This window comes from Tamandua tetradactyla, chromosome 11 (genome assembly GCF_023851605.1).
Source record: "Tamandua tetradactyla isolate mTamTet1 chromosome 11, mTamTet1.pri, whole genome shotgun sequence".
Classification (NCBI taxonomy): Eukaryota; Metazoa; Chordata; class Mammalia; order Pilosa; family Myrmecophagidae; genus Tamandua; species Tamandua tetradactyla.
Window position 1 is genome coordinate 75,766,948 of NC_135337.1, and position 16,314 is coordinate 75,783,261.

At 45.9% G+C, this 16,314-nt stretch overlaps 1 protein-coding gene across 8 annotated transcripts in view; it reads left to right on the plus strand.

The window, feature by feature from the left end:
- Window positions 1–16,314, plus strand: part of MLLT1 (MLLT1 super elongation complex subunit) — an 88,956-nt gene that overhangs the window by 1,535 nt on the left and 71,107 nt on the right. For 3 of the 8 annotated variants that reach the window (XM_077120966.1, XM_077120968.1, XM_077120972.1), the window contains exon 2: window positions 7,815–7,995. In XM_077120966.1, coding sequence (XP_076977081.1) covers window positions 7,815–7,995 — 181 coding nt within the window. Of the gene's footprint in view, window positions 1–10; window positions 241–264; window positions 7,081–7,814; window positions 7,996–16,314 lie in introns of those variants that run through there. The other 5 variants (XM_077120965.1, XM_077120973.1, XM_077120967.1 and 2 more) reach the window with 4 other exon arrangements.

Here is a 16,314-nt window from a genome sequence, read left to right on the forward strand (position 1 = left end):
TGAGTTCCTCAACTTCCGTAAACTCTCCGATGTTACCTCCCCTTTGATATGGAAACCTGGGACCAATCCTTTTGGTTCCTATAAACTCAAGGCCTCTTGGGCCTTTGTACCCTCTTTACCCAAATCTGTGCTGTCTCCTTTTCATTACCCAGGGTGCTACCTGCAGTCTCAAGCCCAGCACCACTGTTGCCCCATCTAGGATCACTCCCCCTGGCTTCCGGGGGCATGAGGCCAGGAAAGGTAGCTTGGGGTTGTGGGGATGTCCAACAAAAATCTCTGCTGTTAACTAGGGCAGGTTGGGGCACCCCTGGCTGTGGGCGCCTCCAGGGCAGCTCTGTTTGCTGAGGCCCTGTGCAGCTATTGAGATTGCAGGGGTTGGGGGCCAGGCACTTCCCCTAGCCTGTCTCAGCTGCCTGTGGTACAGAATTGTGCTTGTGCTTCTCGCGCCCACTCAGCATGGTTTTCCTCTGTCTTTGGGCTGCTGCCTTTCTCTTGAGAAGTGAAGGTGCATTTATAAGTTGAATGATGAATTTCCACCCAGTGGTATGAGTTAATATTTGTTATAGGGACGTTACTTGTTGCCTCCAGTCGTACCAAGTTAAAAAACAAAACAAAATGCCCTTTTAAATGCAGTCCCCCTCTGGGAAAGTCTTGTTCAGCACCACAAGGGCGTAGGGTATCGCCTCTCCCCCCACCACACCCCTTAGTCCCAGGGGAGTTGGCATGAGGTGAAGTGTGCACAGTTGGTTTGTGGTGTGCCAGGCTCCAGGAGCCCGGGTGGTTGTCATGGCTGAAAGTGGAGTGGTGAGAAGAGGTAGCATTCTTGGTCCTTGGTGGAGGAATACAGAGGCCTTGCTTGGGTGGACTGGTGAACAGACCCAGGCCCAGGAGTCAGGTCTGTGCTACCTGGAATGGCAGACTCTAGAACATGTGGCTATTTAAATTTAAGCTAATTAGACTGAAAAATCCAGTTCCTCTGTCACTCCAGGCCACTTATGTAGTACTTGGTGTAACCCCACGTGGCCGCTAGCCACGAATGGGGTGGCACAGAGAACATTTCCGTCGTCGCAGAAAGTTCTGTTGGAGAGGGCTGGTCTAAATCCTTGCAGTATTTGCCGGTGAAGCAGTTCCCAAAGAAAAGCGTGTGTCAACCCATGGTCTCATTTTCCTTTCCCAGCCATGTTTTCCTGTAAATCTGGAAGAGGCACAGGAGCTCTGTCCCTTCAGAACAGAGTCAGAAGCCCTGGGGAAGCTGGGGAGAATGGTGTCTTCCACCCAAGTAGCTATAAGGGTTTGAGAAAGTCTGTGTGCTTGGAAGACACTTTGAATCGAGCAGAATCTCGGCCTTTCCTTTCTCCCTCAAGATGTTGCAAACCTGTAGATGCCTCATTTGGAGTGTGAAACTAAATGCCTGCTTACTTGGGGAGACTTTGATTCTCTTTTTCCCTTCCTGTTGCATCTTTAAGGACTTTAGCTAAGAAATAGGATTTCACTTTTTGCTTTGGGCTTCCAACTTCTGACATTGAACTCTTTTCTTCCCCCATGCCCAAGAGAAAGTCTGTCCTGTTCCCTTTGTCCTGACCCTAGGCCACGTGTTGAGCCCCTCCAATCCCCAATCTGTACTAGTTACTACTGAACGGGCCTGGATGAAGACGGAGCAAATACTGGCAGCATGGAGGTAGGGTGAGCTGCCAGGGGTAGCAGAGGAAGCGGTGTTTGGCATCTGAGCAGGTTTCTTTTCCAGGGAGCCCCACTCCTTCTGGAAGGAATCCCCCGGGTTCCTGAGGGCCTATTGAATTTGAATTTGGAAACAACCCCTTTGCGATGATACTCTTTTGTTCTAGAAGGGCAAGCTTGTTTCTGCTGGCCAGGGCACTAGGTGATCCCTCGGCCACCCGTTTCACAGATGTGCAAGTGCAGACCCAGGACAGTTTAGAGAGGGGTTGAGGGCAGTAGAATTCTCTCTGGCATCTCTACCCTTTCCCCCAACTTTATGTAGAAAAGCTCGGGATGGCTGAGAGAACAGTAACTTGAGGGTTTGTTTCCTCCCCAACTCTAAAATTTGGTGCCTAGAAAGCCGATTTGCCAATTTTTGTTTCGTTTTGTTTTTGGTCCTAAAGTTATTCTTTCACAAAGAACTCAAGAGCAGGGACCAGAGTTGTGCCTCTTGACATCATGGTTTCTTACCCCAGGTTTTTCGCTTCATGAGCTTCACCAAATGTCTGTAAAATAGAAGGAACTAGGACTTGATCTCCAGGTAACCAGTCCCGGGCCTCTGTTGGCTTTGAGCATGTTCAGAAATCTGTCCAGACTGCTCCCTGGAGAAGTTTGCAGCCTGGGCACACCGTCTGTACAATCCAGCTGGCATCTCGCAAATACCCTGTCTGAGGCACCTTCCCTGATAGGTAGGTGAGGGTCAGTCTTACCAGGAACCTGAAAACTCTAAGGACTGTGGGTATATTTGCATATCTGTCTGGTCTGCCTAGGCATTCTTAGAGAGTTTTCAGAGAGAAATTCATTGAGCCCCTTCTCATTCTTTGTTGATGAGTTCATACCCAGATCTGAGGGAGCAGGGCAGATATGAAGCTGGAAAAGGGCTAGGAGTGCTGACCAGTGGCTGAGGACTAAGGCTTCAGGTGGCCCTATGTGGGGGTCCTGTCCTCTGGCTTTATCCATCCTATTCCAGGCAGGCACTCCTTGCTTTAGAAGATTGATACAAAGACACCTCTGTCACTTCTGTATCTTTCTTCCATTCCTGATTCAGTGGCTGCTCCTAAGAGCCTCCAACTGGGTCTGCTGGGAGAAAGTTCCAGTGAGAGTGTCTTATTTGGCCTTGTTTTGTCATCCCTCGTAGGAGCTCCCAAACACCATTATCGTTTTCTATTTGCACGGATGTAGACCACACTTGTAGCAGACTTGCCAGGTCCAGTAGGATTTGGCTAAATCAATTTGAGCAGAAGAGGGAAAAGCCTCCTCAGAGCTTTCCCCTCCTGAGAGGGAGGGAATGGTCTCATCAGAGGGAATTAGATGCAGTAGCCAAACTCCTGGCATAATTATACCACTTGGTAATGTGCAGATTCCCAGAGGAGAGGGCATTTGTTGAAAATAATTCCCACCAGAAAAATCAGGGGAAATCTTAGAGATAAATTTGTTAAAGACCTGCCTTCTGGGGTCAGGCTTAGGTCAGGGTTCTTGGGAAGAGGGGGGAACGAGCTGACGAAGTAAGGGGCTTGGATTGTGTGGAGCCGTTGGAACAAGGCTTTTTCTTTCTTGGCCAGGCAAGGGCCACTTTCAGTCCACACCCTGAAAGAGTGATACTCTTTAGCGAAATTGTGGCTGGGAAGCAGCCCTCCAGGATGTGTTTGCCTGGCTTGTGGGGTTTAGGATTCTGGCCCTTTTGTGCCAAGCAGCCTCAGCCATTTGGCCTGCCGAGAGGGCAGCGCCCAGTTGAGGCCTTCTGCCCCAGCCTAACTGTCCTCAGATAGCCCTTGGAGCCCTCCTCGTGCTGCTCCATTTCACTGTGTTTCTGTTGACTTCTCAAAGTAAAATGGTTAGAGCTTTCCAGGGCAGGCCTGGAATTGTCCACTTGGCTCTGGGCTTTGTTGGGGAACAGGTGGCAAGGGGATTCCCAAAGGTGCTTGGAAGTGGCAGTAACCAAGGCCGAGTTCTTGGCTTTGCTTTCAGTCAGCAGTTCTGGAGGTTCCAGCAAAGTGTCTTCTGAGCAGAGGGCAGTGCTGGTGTCTTGAAAGAACCTGGGATAAGGCTGCCGCGTGGGAAATTGGGGGGAACATCTACAGGCATGCCAGAATCATTCATTCCAAGAGAGTCCAAGTTTAACCTAGCCACTAGTCAGTTGACCTCTTTTGCCAGACACTCTTCATAGGGAAAGAGCTGATTGCTTTGCTTCAGTTCTTTGGTTCATGGATGGAGGAATCCAAGTGGAGTAGAAGGGAGGGGTGTCACTCTTGGATGTGGGATGGGCTTGCCGTGCTCATAAATTATCGTGACTTGACAAGTCAGAGTGGCTGCCCAGGACATGTTATGCACCAATCACTTGCCTCTAGTTAATGCAGCTTGAACATCTTGTTGATTCAGTGGAAAAAAATTTTTTTAAACCTTGTGGCAGAGACTCTGTTATTCCACCATCTTTATTTCTTAGAAGATTCCAGCATTCAGGGGAGTGTTCCTCTGCTCAGTGCATCAGCGTGCCGGGGGCGGGATCTGTTGACTGAGTCTGCGGCACGCCCTTCACGGGGGTGTGGAGGCTGAGGTTGGCGCCGGCCCCTAGGGCATTGGTGCTGCCCCGCTGGTGCTCTGGGCATGGCCTGCTGGCTGCCAAGATTACCCATCGCCGCTTCAGAACCTTCCTGTTTACTTTGGCCGCCAAAGCTTATTTTTGGCGCCTCCATTTCCCCCTCTGCAATGAAGCTGTGGCCTTCCAATCTCACACAGTAATCTACTCTGCCGTTTGTGTGCCCTGGGTCAGAACCCCATGTACTCAAAACTGCCAGGAGGTCAGCAGAGGTTTGAGCAGCTGGAGGGGAGACAGCCGCTTTGGAGGAGATGAGCATATGATATAGGAGTTAGCACCAGAGCCCAAAGTCTCTTTCCAGCATGTTGCTTGTTACTGTTCTAATTGCATATGTTTAGTTTTCACCTGTAACACTCCCAGCAACTCAGAGATTCGCTCCCTGTTCCCAGTGCCAAACTGGTTGAGAAAAGCAGAGGCTGATATAGATGGTGAATATATCCATTAGGGATAATGTAAATTTTGTTTGTGTTTTTGTTCGTTGGTTTGTGGTGCTCAAATGTTCTCTCTAGGCAGTACTTTTCAAATAGAGGCTTGTGGCTGATTTTGAGTATTATGTATTTATCCTGACATCGAGTCCCTCATCTGACATTGAGTCCCTTATCTCTAGCTTTTGGTAGGAACTTCCCTCATGAATGTTATCTCAGCACCTCGGATTTGTCACTACAGCTGAGCTCCCCAATTTCCTCTCTCCCCGCCATTGGTGGTCTCAGCATCGTCCCAGCCACCAGGATCTGGAGTTACTTGAATCTCCTTGCCTTGAAGCAAGGACCCTTAAAGCCTTGCCCGTGTTCCCATTTCAGGCTCTGTTTACCTTTTTCCTCTCTGCCACTGTCTCTGCTTGTCTCTTGGCGGGTTTTGTTGTTGCTGTTTATTTTTTTTTCTTTCTTGCCTTCAATGCAGATGTACACAGATTGCCAGAGTACTTTTGCTCAGTTACTATTTCCTCATCCAGCCCTCCACTTATAGTTGGTCATTTCTGTTGTGCTGCATCTAAATGCTCCATCCAGCCCACAGCCCCTCATACCCTTGTCATACCCAGTCCTTAGCCAGTCACCACTCTCTTTCCCTGTGGGACCCCAAAAGGGATCTCATCTTGTGTCAGGGAACGCCATCTGCCCCGTGTCTTGCGTCTGGTTTGCTAAGTACCCAGAGCCCCACTTTTCTCATGGGCTCTTCCCAGGTTGAATCAACCCATTCTTATCAGCCAGTTTGTGCTTTCCCTTAGTGGAAAGCATGATTCAGAACTTGCTGATCTGGAAGGCTCTTAGTTCAATCCATCCAATAGTATTGATGCCTCGTGTACTGTGGCTCTTGGAGTGTTTAAAAGGACAAACGAGATGTGGCCTCTGCTCGTAGGCTTTCCAGGGTCCTCGGGGATAGCAGTGGACATCAGGAGAACACAGCAGGATGAAATGGGTGCTGAAGGCTGCACAGCAGGGTTCAGTGGAGATGCCGTGGAGACAGCTGAACCATTGCAGAGATCAGGAAGGGCTTTCAGAAAGTAGCACTTGAGCCAGGGACAGGTAGGATTTTGATAAGTAGTAAGATGAGTTGAGAGCACCCCATGATGAGGGACTAGAGGAAAGGTTCTGACACCCAGCTTTGTGGTTTAGTTGGACCCTAACCTAGGTTGTGTATATTTCCTAGAGCCTTTAAGACATGCCACCAACTTAGTAATAGTCTTCCCGTAGTGGGGGAGGGGCACCTTTCAGTATGTGAAACTTACATCTGGACTGCAAGATGCATTCTGACTTCAGAAGGGCTAAAGGGTGAAAAAAAAAAAAGGAGCCTCTGGAGCTTGAGGAAATGCAGAGATGGAAGGTGGGAAGGTGTCTGGAGGAGTTTGGACTTTACTCCAGGGGACTGGTGAGCAATCATGAGCAATCAGAAGCTTTAGAATGGGGGACCTAGGGGTCTGTCTGACCTGCTCCCCTCAGGATAAGTGACTGGTGGCAAGGGCATGGAGAGCCCAAGGAAGGAGAGCGCAGAGGAAGGCAGGCAGTCTGTGTGGGTGCATGTATCCAAAAGTGGCCATGGGCTAAAGGGGACTGTGAGATTATAGAGATGAGATAGGTGTGAGGGGATTGCGGCCATAGGAACTGACAACTGATGCGTTCTCTGTATGTACTTGGTGAGAAAGAGGGTTAAAAGCAGCAGTGTGGAGCTTTCTGACCTGGGACCCTGGGGGTGGTGGGAAGTGGGGCTCTCTGGTCAGTAAGGGGCATTGAGCATGAGGGAATTTAGTCTGGGTAGTGTGGGCTCTAATCCACTGGACTGAACTATGCTGACCTTATCTCAGCACTTAGAAACAAGTGTCCACTTGGCCTGAGTTTTATTTTGTAACATTCTTGTATCTGGTACTAGGTATAAAGGACTATGTATCTGTTAAAAGTCTGGGGAGGATTATCAGAATTAGAGTGGCTGTTAACAGCAGGTTCCTTGTCAGTGGTTTTGTCCAACCGAGGCGTTGAGAATGCTGTGAAGTTCTGTGGCTTTATGTTCAGTGGAGTGGAGCTGTACAGCCTGCTTTAATTTTGGGGAGAATGTCAGCATGTGTGTAAAGAAGGGAGCTGGACTGTCAAGACTGCTGGCCCACCGTGGATGTGTCCCCAGGGACGTCATGCTTGCTGCGCCACCCTCACCAAGTCACCGTTTGGCCTTTAGAACTGAAAGCCGGTGTTGTTGCTGGTGGTTTAGGCCGCTGAAGAGGGGTTCTGTTTTCCACAACATGCCCTGCAGGGTTTCCATCAAGGAGCGTCAGCTTTGTGGTGAGTCGAGCAGGCTCTTTGGCCACATAGGCCAGGCTCGACTCTGGCCCCTCTCCTCACTAGCTGAGCAACCTTGGGTGTGCAGCTCTGTGGCTCACGCTTGGATCCTTGGTTTCCTCAGCAGTGCAGTGAGGCAGTTGCACTGTGGACCGTGGAGTGGTGTTGCGTGAAGTCCTTGTGAGAATTCTAGCTGGAGGCCTGGTTCCTACCCCAAGGAGCTGACACTACAGTAGAGTAGATGGACAGCTTCTGAAAGTGACAGGGGCTAAGAAGAACATGAGATATCATGATGCAGGACTCCAGGGGTGGGGTGGTGCTTTCAGATTGGATAGTCAGGGAAAGCTTCTCAGAAGGGGTTCTCAGTTGAGCTGAGACCTTAATGACAAGGCTGGTTGGGGGCAGGTCCGGGGAAAGGATAGGAAGGAGCTTGGCTCATTCGAGGAACAGGTGCAGAGCGAGAAGCGAGATGGGCTGGGCTGCAGGGGGCTTTGGGTGGGCGTCATGGGCAGATAGTACATGTAAAACATTTAGCACAGTGCCTGGTGCTGTGTAAGCATTCCAGGAGCTGTTCACCGCACTTATTAGTGGTTCAGATACACGTTGCACCCCTCAAGAACCTTTTTATTTAGCATGATCAATGTTGAAAGTTGCTGTTCAGGAGTTGGGGCAGCACAGCTTGCGTTTCCCTCCTTGGGGCTCTGCCTTGACCCATCCCTGCCTCTTTCTCCCTCCAGTGTACTGTCCAGGTCAAATTAGAGCTGGGTCACCGTGCCCAGCTGAGGAAGAAGCCCACCACGGAGGGGTTCACCCACGACTGGATGGTGTTTGTTCGTGGTCCTGAACAGTGTGAGATCCAGCACTTCGTGGAGAAGGTGGTGTTCCGCCTGCACGACAGCTTCCCCAAACCCAAGCGTGGTGAGTGGTCTCCCACCCTGGCCACGCAGTCCCCAGGGGCCAGGTGCCTGTAACTCTGACCCCTTGTGGCTCACCCTTTCCCCAAGAAGCAGCAGTCTCCACCTGCTCCAAGGGCCAGACTTGTGTCTCCAGGCATGCTGGTTGGTGAGCAGGTGGCCTTTCAGTGGCCCTCCTCCGTCCTTTCTCATTTGAGTATCAAAAGCCTGCATTCTCCTTCTGCTGTTGACTTAATTGTAGGAAAATGAAAGGGCTTGTTGCCTGCCCTCTTACATCATTATTTAGATTTGGGTTCTGAGAAGCATCCAGAGAATGTAGCCAGTTCCCTTTAGCCTAAGTGAATGGGAAGAGTGACTGGAAACCAGCTGGTGAGTAATCAGGAAATTGCTTTCTGGGCCTGTGTTTGACTTGGGATGCCATTTTTACGAATCCATCATACTTGGGGCAAAATAGTAAAAGGTGCTCACTCACCACTCTTGCTTCTTCCCTGTCTTTCTTCCCCACTGTGCCCCTCAGACTGCCATTTGTTAAGAAAAGGGCCTTATTCATGGACTCAGCAATGGTCTAGCCACTGTGGCAGGATTCCTGGCCTCATGGATGACGCATTCTGATAGGAAAGAGAGGTGTCAACTCATTCAGTTTACCTGGTGAAGACTTTCCGGGGCAGGGACACCCCAGGAAAGACTTCGGTGGGGAATTCGGAAATGAGATTGATGGCTGTTTAGTGAGCTCTGCTGGGGCTCAGGCTGTACTGCTTTTCTCATCGTCATAGCCCCAGCATTAAGCAATGAGCTTCCTGACACATAACAAGAGTTCAGTAAATATTTCTGGAGTGAGGGTGCTGAAAAAGGTATGGGGGATTTGCTGCTGGCAGAGTGCTTCAGGGTCAGCAGGGGCTCTTGTCTGCCTCTCTCCACCCCTGCTGGGCAGCTGGACCCTTGGCCCCGCAGCTGAGTTGTGAGCATCTGTGACTTCCCCTGCAGGCCCTGTGCCTGCAGAGCGCTTACTGCTTAGTGGGGGAACTGACGCACCTTGGGGAAGCAGAAACTCCTGGTCCAGGGTCAAGGTGACTGGAGATTACTCCTGGCATAGTTGGTGTTTCTTTCTCTTCTGGTTTTTCCCTTAGCCTTTGGTTATTCATTCCTCTCCTCATTCTCCTCTCCCCGAGTCTTCACTTTCACCCCTCTTCTTTCCTTCCTTCTAGCAGAGGTATTTGTGAAGCACCTGTTGATAATAAAGGCTATTTATTATGTGCTTACTGTAAGCACTTTCTGTGTGGAGTGCTTATAGTAAGTGCATAATAATTACTCATTTCATTCTTACCACCACCCTGTTGTACAGAGGGGCCAAGCTGTCTGACTGCACTCTAAAGCACGGTGGGTAGATGGTGGCCATGTCTCTTCACTTAGGTATCATCCATGGTTGCTTCCAATGCTGTGGGGGCAGTGGTCAGTGGTTGCCACTGCCTCCCTCTTCTCTGCTGAGGGCCCCTTTGCTTTCCCTGGTGGCCTTCCACTGGAGTTAACCTTCGCTGTCTTCCTCTTGCCTTATCCTCTCACCTTATCTCTTTTCACAGAGCACTGGGTCGATACTCACCCACTTTTTACCCCCTATTTAAAACAAGAAGAATTTATTATTTTATTCAAGTTTCTGTGGTCAGCACCTTGGGAGCTGCTTAGCAGGTGGTTCTGGTTCAGAACCTCTCCTGAGATTGCCTCCAGCTGTCGGCCGGGGCTGCAGTTAGCTGAAGGTGTGACAGGCTGGCTGGACCCCTTCCATGGTAGTTCAAGATTCATGTGCCTGACAGGTTCCTACTGGCCCTTGGCAGGAGGCCTCAGAACCTCACCCTGTGGACCTCTCCTTGGTGTGGCTGTGTCCTCCGTAGCAGTCATCCCCAAAGTGGGAGCCGGGAGGAAGCTACTGTGCCTTTTATAACCCCATCTTGGAAGTCACACACTTAACCTTCCGCTATGTTCTATTAGTTAGAAGACTTTTTAAATTTTTTTCCTGTGAGCAATCTCTTTTCCATCTTTTTTTTTTTTAATTTTTATTTTTTTAATTGTTTTTAGTCATTTATTCATGCTTAGGTACTGGGGGATATAAATTAAATTTCACAATACGCATAAATGATCAACTTGAATTTATAGAATTTGAAGAAAATGCCTTGCAGATGATATTGGTTTTAGAATGACATTCATTACAAATTTGTACATTAGGCTGTGTTATCAACATATTTTGAAAAACAGAAATGAATCTTGTTCAAGAGAATTTGATCAGAGTTCTTTTTTTTACTTTTTTTTTTTGGTTCTTTATTTAATCAAAGCAACAAAAATTAGAAAGTAAATAGAGGAGTTAACATTTTAAGAAGACAATTTTTTAAAAGTTTTTTTATTGTATAATATAACATACAAAGCAAAGAAAGAAAAGAGCACTCTTCAACAAGTAGTTACAGGACAGATCCCAGAATTTGTCGTAGGCTACCATACCATCCTCAGATTTTTCCTTCTAGTTGCTCCAGAATATAGGAGGCTAGAAGGAGTAAAATATTTTTTTATCATTACAATGGTCTGTTTTTTCCTTATTTGTGATAAATAACATATATACAGAAAAAGCAATAAATTTCAAAGCATGACACAACAATTAGTTGTAGAACAGATTTCAGAGTTTGGAATAGGTCACAATTCCACGATTTTAGGTTTTTACTTCTAGCTGCTCTAAGATACTGGAACCTACTAGAAATATCAGTTTAATGATTCAGCAGTCATATTCGTTTGTTAAACCCTGCCTTCTCTGTATAAGTCCACCATCACCTCTGATCTTTCTTTCCCACTCTTTAAGGATATTTGGACTGTGGCTATTCTAACTTTTTCATGTTGGAAGGGGCTATCAGTAATATGGGCTAGGGAGATGAAACTAGCTGATGTTCTGGAAAGGCTGGCCCCTCACGGAGCCCTTTCAGGGCTTATCTGGTCCAGGAACCCATCTGGAGGTTGTAGGTTCCTGGAAAGTTACCCTAGTGCATGGAACCTTTCTAAAATCTTTTTATATTACCCTAGGTGTCCTTTAGGATTGGCCGAATGGTTTTTGGTTGGGGTTTGGCAGCTATGATAGGTAGCAATGTCTAACTGAAGCTTGTGTAAGATTGACCTCCAGAGTAACCTCTTGACTCTATTTGAACTCTCTGAGTCACTGATACTTTATTTTATTTTTTTTTTTTTTTAAAGGAAAGACAGAGAGAAGGAAGGAAGGATAGAAGGAAGGAAGGAAGGAAGAAAGGGAAACATCTTTAAACATTTTCTTGTTTTATTGTATTTTGTTTTTTTGTTTTTGTTACATGGGCTGGGGCCGGGAATCGAACCGAGGTCCTCCGGCATAGCAGGCAAGCACTTTGCCCGCTGAGCCACCGCGGCCCGCCCACTGATACTTTATTAGTTGCACTTCTGTTCCCCCTTTTGGTCAGGATAGAATTGTTGATCCCATGGTGCCAGGGCCAGACTCATCCCTGAGAGTCATCTCCCATGTCACCAAGGAGAACTTCGCCCCTGGATGTCATGTCCCACATGGAGGGAGGGCAGTGATTTCACTTGCAGAGTTGGGCTTAGAGCAAGTAAGGCTATATCTGAGCAATGAAAAAGAACAAGACAGTTTTTTTTAATGAGGAGGCATTGTCTAAAACAGTAAGGAAGAAAATGGTCAGCATACATATCAATAAGCATATTGGTTTGATATGACGTAGAATCTTAGTCATCTAGGTAGATCACTCTCTTAATGAGAACCTTTTATAGCTTCTCGTTAAGAGCAAACAAATAATCCAAGAAGCATTGTTATTTTAACAGTAAAAACCAAATTCTTGTTTTGCATGAAGATATTATCTGATAAGAAAACTATTAAAAATCTTATAGAACTGTAAAATCTTAGCCAACCTTAACCACAACCAATAAAGTTCACTTCTAATAAGACTTCTACAACTTTCTATATCCATCCATTTTGTCCTAAATGTTCCTGTTTCTTACTCTGCAACAATTATTTCACTTTAAGGGAAAAAGTACTCTCTTTCCTTAACAAAAACACTTGCTGTATACTTTACATATTCAAATAACCAAAAAAGATCCTGAAATCAGTCTTCAAGCCAACATCTTACAAAACTCAATTTTTTTTCTTTTTTGTGAAAAATAACATATACAAAAAAGCAATAAATTTCAAAATGCATTTTAGCAAGTAGTTTTAGAGCAAATTACAAAGTAGTATGTATTACAGTTCCATAGTTTCAGGTATTTTCTTTTAGCTGCTCCAAGATACTGGAGAATAAAAACAATCATCAGTATAATGATTCAGTAGTCAAACTCTTTTATTAAATCCTACCTTCTCTGTTACAACTCTTCCTTCTCCTTTGATCCTTCTCCCAATTTTTAGGGATATTTGGGCAGTGACCATTCTAACTTTTTCATGTTGAAAAGGGATGTTGACGTTAAGGGGTAGGGTGGTGCTACTGGTTGATGTTCTTGGAGAGTCTGGTAACTCTGGGTTTCAGAATTTTTCTGGCCTAGAACCATCTGGAGGTGAGTGAAACTTAGTGAGTGAAACTTTATATAGAGTCTCGGATAGAGCCCTGGATATTCTTTAGGGTTTACAGGTATACGCTTCTTTGGGGCTTGGTGTACCTTGGCAGTTAGCAATATCTAGCTGAAGCTTGTGTAAGTAACTTCCAGAATAGCCTCTTGACTCTATTCGATGTCACTTAGCTACTGATACCTTATTTTGTTACATTTCTTTTCCCCCTTTTGGTCAGGAAGACAGTGTTGATCCCATGGTGCCAAGGCCAGGCTCATCCCTGGGAGTCATGTCCCACGTTGCCAGGGAGATTTACACCCCTGGACATCATGTCCCACGTAGGGGGAAGGGCAGTGATTTTAATTACTAGAGTTGGGCTTACAGAGAGAGAGAAAGGCTACATCTGAGCAACAAAAGTCCTTTAGAAGTAACTCTTAGGCATAATTATAGGTATGCTTAGCTTCTCCATCATAGAAATAACTTTCATAAGAACAAGCTTCAAGATCAAGGGCTTGGCCTGTTAACTTGGTAGTCCCTAATGTTTCAGAGTGTATCAGGGATTTCCCAGGTAGGAAAGTTTAGTAGTTCCATGTTTTTTCTTCAGTCCCTCAAGTGCACCCTTTTTTTGAGCATGATGCTTGACATTGTTGAGGCTTTTGGACTAAAACCAAGACTTCTCCTCCCAGATCATAGATTGACTTGGAAAGTGGGAAACCAGCAAACAGTATTGGCTTTATCAATTCTCTTTGCTATCAGGGTCCCAGGAGTTCCTCCTTCCTCTTGGTCCACGTTATAAACTCTGGGCCTCTTACAGGAGAATGCTCTTGAGGTCAGGGTCAGATGGGTTCTTTTTTCTTATTCTTGGTTAAAATTTTGTCCTGTTTTAATTTGCTTCATTTTTGGCCTTTGACTTTTTGAGTACCCTTTGCTGCTGCTGCCTTTTTTTTTTTTTTTTTTAATCTTTGCATTATATGTCTTCATCATACTTTCACTTTTTTCTCTTGTCTTACTGGAGTAATTTCTCAAATAGTTTCCTAAGAAATTTCTTAAGAGAGTTGTATGGGAAGTATACTCTTTGAATCCTACGTATTTGAAATTGCTGTTATTCCGTGCTCACAGGTAAATGATAGTTTGGTCTTTGAAAGTGTTGCTTCATTGTCTTCTGAGAAATCTGATGCTATTGGGTTTTCATTCTATTGCAGATGACCTTTTTCTCTCTCTAGAAGCATTTTAGAATGTCTTTTGTGACAGTGTTTCTGGGTCCCTTTTGTTGTTGTTGTTCATTGTATTTGGTTTCCCTTCATTTTAGCTCTGGAAAATTTTCTTCTCTTTACTTGATATCCATCTATTTATTTTCTCTTTCTGGGATGTTTCTTATTGAATTTCTCTGTACCTATGTTTTTTCATCTGTAAAACAGGAATACTCATCCCAGTTTCATAAGGGTCAATGAGTCAGTATATCTAAAGGGCTGAGAACAGTGCTTGACACACAGGAGTACTTTATAAATATTAGCTGTTCTTTGGCGTTCGTTTAATCCACTGAATTGTTTCTGCACATATTATCATTTTCAAAAACTATCTTTTTGCTCTACATTTTGGGAAATTTCCTTGACGTTTTTTTCTAGTTTTTCTGTTGAATTAAAAACAGTTTAAGTACTGTATTTATAATATCTAAGAATTCTTCTTATTTACTAATTTTCCCTTTGTTTGCTAGGTATAGCTCCTCAAAACTGAGGCAATGACTCTAGTTGTTTTTTTTTCTTTTTCCTAAGTTTTCTTTTGGTCGTCCAATGATTTCTGTTACCTTGGTGATGATTCATACTGAACCCTCTGTTTAGGGCAGAGCTTTCTGCCCCCCATCATGTGAACTTAACGTTCACCACAAACTCTGTATTTTTAAAAGAAATTGATTGTCTTCTTCAAGAATTAATAGAGATGTGGTAAAAAATAAATAAGTCATAAAGAAGAGTCAGCATCAGGGCAGAGTAGGTTTGGCTAACCGGCAGGTTTATTTTTAGGGAGATGGGCTTCCCTGATTACTACGTGAGGAGGACTTCACGGGGTGGGGTGGGGGTGGGGGGGCTTTTTCCTACCGTAAGCTTTAGTTTCTTCAGACAGTTGGTTCTTCTTTCAAGATGCAGAACCATCTGGAAGGAGGCCCCAGGCCGGGTGTTGTAAATGCTGCCCCTTGGTTTGGCTTTTTATTTTTTAAATTTGCCTTTTTTTTTGGTATGCTGTGCATAGGGGTCACATTTCATTCTTTTCCATGTGAATACCCTGTTATCACAGCATCATTTGTTGAATCCCCCCCACCTTGGGATGCAGCCTTTTTTTTTTTTTTAATAACTGCTTCATTGAGTTATAATTCACATAAAATCCACTCTTTTGAGTCTACAATTCATTGTTTTCATTTTATTTTGTTTAATTTATAGTTTTATTAGAGCAGTCATAGACTTCCAGAAACTTCAGACAGGAAGTACGAGTTCCCACTTACTCCACTTTCACACAGTTTTTCCTCTTGTTAACGTTACTAATATTTTGCATTAGTGTGGTACCTTTGTTACAAGTCACAAAACATTACTATAATAATAATAATGCTATTTACCTTTAGTGCCCTATTTACATTGTGTTGTATTTATATCAGTTTTTAGTGTATTCACAAAGTTGTGCAACCACCACCATCTAATTCCAGAGCATTCTCATCACCCTAAAAAGAAACCCTGTGCCCATTAGCTGTCACTCCCCATCTCCTCCTCCCCACCAAGCTTTAATTCCCACCTTTGCCCTCCTTGGAGCCTGCAGCACCCTTTTCCATAGTCTGGGCTGTGGCTTTCTCTTCCTGCTTCGTTGGCCAGCCTGCTTTCATCCACTTTCTGTCTTCCAGAAACATGTTGAACACTTGCATCGCCTCTCCCACCTCTCAGCCATAGTGGGTGTGTTTCTCACCATGTTTGCTTTGCTCTAATTTCTTTGGGCTCTGAGGTGGGAGGGGAGGCCCACTTTTCTGTGCTGGACTGGAAGCCAGCATCTTTAGTCCGTAGAATATGATCCTTCTCCTCCACCTCCGAAAGGATAGATGTTTTCCAGTCTCAGAGTGCCTGTCATATGATTGAGAGACCCAGGACAGGGGCCCTTTCTAGGAGGGACAGTAAGATATGCTGTGACACATACTTGGAAAGATAACTGTCCTTAGCAGAAGTTACCTGGAGTTCAGAGGCCAAGGTAAGCCAGGTGTGTCCCTGCTGGGCAATGGGCCTGGACTTGGGCCCTACTGACTGGACGGGATTTAGATTAAGGGTGTGGAGGGGTCAGGGGTGAGGGGGTGGAGTCTGAGCCAGGCCCCTGTTCTGGTCTGTGCCTTTTGATATAGCCCTTCTGTTTGGAGAATTATGTGATTCTTCTTCTCTGCTCTTCTCTACTTTCCTTTCTAGATTCAGATTAATCCAACAAGGATTTGTGCTAGCCAGGTCCCCAGCACAGTGCTTGGCTTTGGCATAGAGAGCAGACTACAGAGATTTGTGTTTGGTGGAGTTAGACAGAGCATGGGGCAGACAGCTTTATTGCAGCTGGGGAGATCCCACTTCCTGATTGAATCTGTAGGCAGGACGAGTGACCCCAGGAGAGGCTGGGGCCTGGTATCCCTTTGCTGGTTCCTGGACTAGGTTCCTGGGGAGGCTCTGGCAGAAGTGTGGTATGTGGCCCACTCAGCAGTATCTGACAGGCTAGTGACTGAGTGCTTCCTAAAGGTCTGGGCCTGCACCAGGCCCTGGG